The sequence below is a fragment of the Stegostoma tigrinum genome, chromosome 40 (assembly GCF_030684315.1).
Source record: "Stegostoma tigrinum isolate sSteTig4 chromosome 40, sSteTig4.hap1, whole genome shotgun sequence".
Lineage (NCBI taxonomy): Eukaryota > Metazoa > Chordata > Chondrichthyes > Orectolobiformes > Stegostomatidae > Stegostoma > Stegostoma tigrinum.
In genome coordinates this window covers 11,114,702-11,120,701 of record NC_081393.1, presented here as the reverse complement: position 1 = coordinate 11,120,701, position 6,000 = coordinate 11,114,702, and the positions used below count along the sequence as shown (strand labels likewise).

General features: G+C 42.2%; 1 protein-coding gene across 1 annotated transcript in view; it reads left to right on the top strand.

Annotated features, from left to right (window-relative positions):
- The first annotated feature begins 3,731 nt into the window (after positions 1-3,731).
- LOC125448024 (B-cell linker protein-like) overlaps positions 3,732-6,000 on the top strand; it is a 44,668-nt gene continuing 42,399 nt past the window's right edge. The window contains exon 1 of the mRNA XM_048522947.2: positions 3,732-3,839. Coding sequence (XP_048378904.1) covers positions 3,837-3,839 — 3 coding nt within the window. The 5' untranslated portion in view covers positions 3,732-3,836. The remainder of the gene's footprint in view (positions 3,840-6,000) is intronic.

The window sequence follows — 6,000 nt, the reverse complement described above, 5'->3', positions numbered from 1 at the left end:
CAGTCACTGCGTCTCGCACCTGTAGGACATGACTGACGTGTGTCTCAACAAAGGCACATCTGAAGCATTTGTAATTGGTTCTCCACACTTACAGATTTGACCACGAGTAAAGGAAGCAAACATTCGGAAACACGACATGCAAGTTTTTCTGAATTGCATACCCCATTATGGCTGGGTAGAAAGTGAAGAAATCCCAGTCACAGCATGAACTTTCACAATGTGTACAATACCAATGTGAGAAACAAGGTCACCAGCATCTTCAAGACAATTGAAATCAGCAATCAATGCAACATCTCAAGAATAAATAAGTTTCCATTTCAATTGGTCCATTCCCAAACTAATTTGTGTCATTTGTGGGATTCCAATGTTTCATTAAACTCAATGTTTTTTTCAAAAGATAACATCTCTCTGTTAAGCCTCTGGTCTTATGCGTTTGAAACAATCATACCTTCCAATGATCTCAAGCAGCATGTGATGGTGCTGTGGAACACATCCCATCATTTCTGTGAGATATGAAAGGTATGACATGGTACGAGGCTCCAATTTTCATCAAGGAGATGGCAACGTTTTTGTCTGCAGGAAAGGGGCTAACCCCAGCTAATGTTTGTCCCAAAGAGGTGGTAACAGGGGGGAAGTGGGAAACCAGCAGAAGGGAAGGCCATCCCTCACCCCCGTTTCCTACCTATGAGCCTCATCCCCACCTCCTTAACCTGTCCGTCTTCCCTCTCACCTACCCGCCCCTCCCTCCTCACTGACCGACCCCCATCCCTACCTACACTCACCTTTACTGGCTTCATCCCTGCTTATTTGCCCTGCCTGTCTTCTCTCCACCCATCTACTCCACTATCCACCTTCTATCATTGGCTCCCTGTCTCTATTCATCCCTCTCTCCCTTACCGTCCCCTATGTCTGAAGAAGGGTCTAGGCCCGAAACTTCAGCCTTCCTGCTCCTCTGATGCTGCCTGGCCTGCTGTGCTCATCCAGTTCCACACCTGGTTATCTCAGTCTCCAGCATCGGCTGTTCATACTGTCCCTCACATAATTCTCAGGTCCTTTCATGCTCCCATTTTCACTCCAAATCTACACGGCCCATTTCTATCTTCAATTTCCTGTGGACCAGTGTAAACTGAGGCCTGCCCACATTCTATTTACAACCAACCTGAGAGTGGCCATTGAATGCAAAGGTCACCTGCCATCTGCCTTGAGTATTACATCTCACCAACAGCTGAATCTCAGTGCCATAACTAAATCAACCATCAAACACATAGAATTCCTACAGTTTGCCGACGCTTGCAGCAGCACTATTAACACTGCAAGAATCTTGCAGGCCTCTCTCAACCTCTTTTATCATCAAAATATGACTCAGACTGTCCGTGAAGATGATGAAAACAGAACTCGGATCAACCTGCAACTGGGCAAATATTTGCATCTCCCAACAATGCTGAATGGGAGACCCGTTGAAAAAAACCACATTATTAAAAACAACAAGCTTTATCCGAAGGCCACCATTGTCAAGGTTTACACCAAATCATTATGTCAGCTAATCCTTCTAACAAATTCAACAGCAATTCTTTGAGAATTCAATCCTCCGCAAGTCAACAAAGTAAGAATGTTCACTTGTTACCACACAGCTGTACTACAGGGAGACCTGAACTGTGTGTGAGGATTGTATAAGGGCATGAGAGAAGTTCTATGATCAATGCCTCAAACATTACCTACCCGTTACAATGGGGGCACACCCAATGCATATGCACTTGTGTCCTTCTTAAAGCCAGGTCTTTTTCTAATTCATTCCTGGGAAACGTGTATCTTTGGCAAGACCAGCCCTTGTCCATCTTGAATTGCTCTGCAGAAGGTGGTGGTGAGATGCTATCCTGTGTGGCTTTAGTCCTTGGGATGTAGGGAGACCAAAAATATTCCCAGTAAGGAAGGAGAAGGACAAAGCCAGAGCATTAAAGTCACTCTGTAGCTTAGACTCAAGCTCAAGAGCATTGACATACATGAAATCAATCAAAATAGTGACAACTTATCCATCAAGCTGCATCATGCTTTTTCAGGTGTTTGGATTCAATGAAGAAGCCAAGCAGCAGCAGAGAGGGCAAGAAAAGGAAGGATTTCACTACCTCATGGGATAGCCTACCCTGGTGTCCAGCCATCTATATGTCCTGAATTGACCTGTTCATTCACAAGGTGATCCATTACAGAAACTCAAGAACTAGTGTACATGTTATTGTGAATAATGGCCCTTTCAATGAAACTGAAAATCATAAAATTGATAACATAAGCAAAGTTCTTGAAGATTCGAAACAAAAATTTCTCATCTTCCAATCTCTTAAGTGTCAATTAAGCCCAACTATTCACAGCAGCTAGAAACATGCAAAATACATCAAAGAAGCGATGCATATACAAAGAATTAGACATGTACATCAAACCAAGTTCTCACTCCCTCACAGGTCCAAACATAGCTGTACTGTGCTGTACAGTTCTAAATTCTAAATTCTAAATAGCTTGTCAGGTAGATTAGTCATCATTGGAACTCAGCCATGCATTCATATGGAACCAAATGCCAAGTCTATCCCCAGAAGCAACAAGTACAGCATGTTTATTAGGATAGATATTGACATAACATCAGGGAATCAAAAGCACTGGTGCACACTTTAGTACTGAAATGATTTCAGTTAAATAGCTGTGAATCTTGGAATTCTCTATCCATCAGGGTTATGGAACTCTCAATTAGTTTTTTTAAAATGGTCTCTTTCATGGGATGCATGTGCCACTGGCTAAAATAGCATTTACTGTCTGTTTGAAACGGCCCTTAAAGCAGCGGTTATGAGCTGCCTTCTTGAGCCATTACAGTCCTGGGGGTGATTGGGAGCAGGTTTATTTGTTGTAGGATACACAAAGTGTCCTGGCTTCTCAGGTAGCCTGGGAGTGGATGGGTAAACAGAGTTGAGACGCAGGATCAGCCACGATTGAGATAAATGGCAGGTCATATAAGTCTGTTTTTGCTCCTTTTTCCAGCATTCTCATGCTTTCACTGACCTACATCAGTACTCCATTCACTCAATGATTCAAATTTATAGTTCTCATCCTTACATATCCAAGCTCGTGTGCTCATTCAACTTTTACCTCATGCATTCTCAATATCCTCAATTCCTCTACTGCCTGGCATGTCCGAAACTGGCTCAGCTCAAAAGCCCAAGATTTCTTACTCAATATTAGTCTTATCTCTTTTAAGATCCATGTTAAATTATAATTCTTTGGCCAAACCTTTTGACACCCTCTCCAAAATACCTCATTTGATCCTATTAGTTTCTGTGCATCGTGAGAGACAGTGAGCATTTTTTCAGTTTTAAAGGTACTGTGTAAATATCAGCATTCCGTTCCTCTTTTAATTCTTTTCATCTGCAACATATTCTAGTTCTGAGGAAATTTCTCAGACCAAATAACATTAAATTCCGTTTCTCCTTCAGTGCCCTTAGATACGCTGAGTATTTCCAGTTTATTTTACATCTTAGTTTCCAGTTTCTAGCATTTGCAGTATTTTGTTTAATTGTTCCTCTCCAAATTACCTTTGATAATCTGGTGAAAGTATCAGCAGTTCATCAGGCCTGGAGCTACCTCCCTGGTGCTCACTTGCTGAACTGAAATTATGCAAAGTGCTAACTGAACAATAGCCTCATTTCACTACCTACTGGCTTTGAAATCACAAACAGTCTAGCAAGAGCTGAGGTCGGAAGCTCTCGACACTGCCTTTGCGAGCTGAGACAGGAAACTTTGCTGTTACGGAAGGGTCTCAGGAAGGAAAGCTGCCTGTTGAATGTTCCATTCTCCAAATGGTAATATTTTAGCTTATTGTTTGACTTTGAGTTTAGCAAAATGCATACTTAAGATGAGGGGATTTCCAACTATTCTAACAATTGACAATATGATGTTCAGATATTCTGCTCTGATGGAAAGAAAACTATTGGCTCGAATGGCGTGGAATATGAATCCATGTTTAACTGTTGGCAAGGTTAAAGTCATTGTCTTTGTTCTCCTTTACAAATTATGTCACCGCTCCAACAATCTCTCTCTTTACCTGGCAATTCGTAGAATCATAGAATCCCTACAGTGTGCAAATAGGCCATTCAGCCCATTGAGTCCACACTGACCCTCTGAAAAGCATCTCACCCAGATCAGCTCCCCCACCCTATTTTTATAGCTCCACATTTACTTGACTAATCCACCTAACCTACATATCCCTGGACACTACAGGGCAATTTAATATGGTCAATCAACAGAGCCATTGACTCTATTGCCCTAACCATTTGGTCAGATGGCAACTATTTCAAGCTGAATTATACAGTTCATAATTTTGATGAGTTTGACCCTGAGATGAGTTATTCCATCATCAATACAACCAACGTAATACCCTCCAACTCTGCACCTTTCTCACTCACAACTCGCTTCCTGCAGGCTTGGCTATTCCAACATCATCTTGGTTGCACTCCCACTTTGTGCCTTTCATAAGCATGACCTTGTACAAAATTCTCCTGCCCTTTTCCTTCCCTTAAACCTCATCCCATTTACCCATTACCCAAGTGCTTGCTGATCTACATTACTGCATTGCTATATTGAGACCCAGTGTTAAAACTCTCATGGTTGCTTATTATTTCTCCAATTCCACTCTAATGGTACAAGAGACACTGCATCAAACAAACAATTTTCCCTCATATTTTCCTTCAAAGGCAGAATAACAGAGGAACCAAAAACTTTGGTGAAGAGAATAGTAACCCCAGAAGGTTCTGTCTATAGTTTCACACATTCACTGACTGATGAACATCAGCTTTTTGTTCTTGTCAATGGGATATTCTTGGAATTAGATGACATACCTCTGTCTCAGTTATAATTTGTGTCACAGCTGCATGCATCAGTTCACTGTGAAGAAACCACGGGCGATCGAGTAACCATCAGCAGGTACTGTGATTCGCTCATTGAACCATCTTAAAACCATCTTCAGCTGCAAAATGCCTTTTCTGATGATTCTTCTTCTCCAGTCTGATCTTCTACAATCTTTCAACAGCTGCAGATTGTGTCTTTTCATCTTGAATATCTCCCTTGTCTGTCTACTGGTGGTGTCTGGCGAAGCCAAAAACAGGCTCCTCTCGATGACCATTACTTTATGACTATTGCGAGGGGGCATAATTTTAAGGTAATTGGAGAAAAGTATAGGGGAGATGTCAGAGGTAGGTTCTTCACACAGAGAGTGGTGGGCGTGGGCCAGCAGTGGTACTGGAGTCAGATACTTCAGAGACTTTTAGTAACTCTTGGATAGGCACATGGAGGATAGTATAATGTAGGATATGCAGGGTAGTGTGATCTTATTAGGATAATAGGTTGGCACAACATCGTGGTTCCAAGAGTCTGTACTGTGCTGTACTGTTCTGTGTTCTCCCTATGCAGCAGACAAGACTGCTGTGTGTCAATGCGACACTCCATTCAAACAAAGCCTTTCCCTGCTCTCAAAAGGGCTTCCTCTGCAATGTTCCTAAGTCAGAGAGAAATACAACAGCTTTGCATGAGATAGAAATGCTGATCGGCTGCTGTTTATCCCAAGTTACCTTCACCTTCGAAATAAACAGTCTAATTACAAAATTGTTCTCAACTCCTTTCTGGGACTTAAGGAGTCTCCCGAGTTAGGAGGTGGTGATGTAGTGCTAATGTCAGTCAATGAGGGATCCAGTGCCCTGGGCTAATGTTCAAAGGGGTTTGAATCTTACCAGAGCAGATGGTAATATTTGAATTCAATAAAAATCTGGAGTAGAAAGTGTGTCAAATGGCAACTGTTTGTTGTCATAAAAATCCATCTGGTTCACTAACATTCTTCAGGCAATAAATGCTGACCTAGTCAGTAACACGCATAGAGATAGTAAGATCTGCCGTTGCTGGAGTCTGTTCTGGAGGAGCACAGCAGGCCAGGCAGCATCAGAGGAGCAAGAAAGCTGACGCTTCAGATCG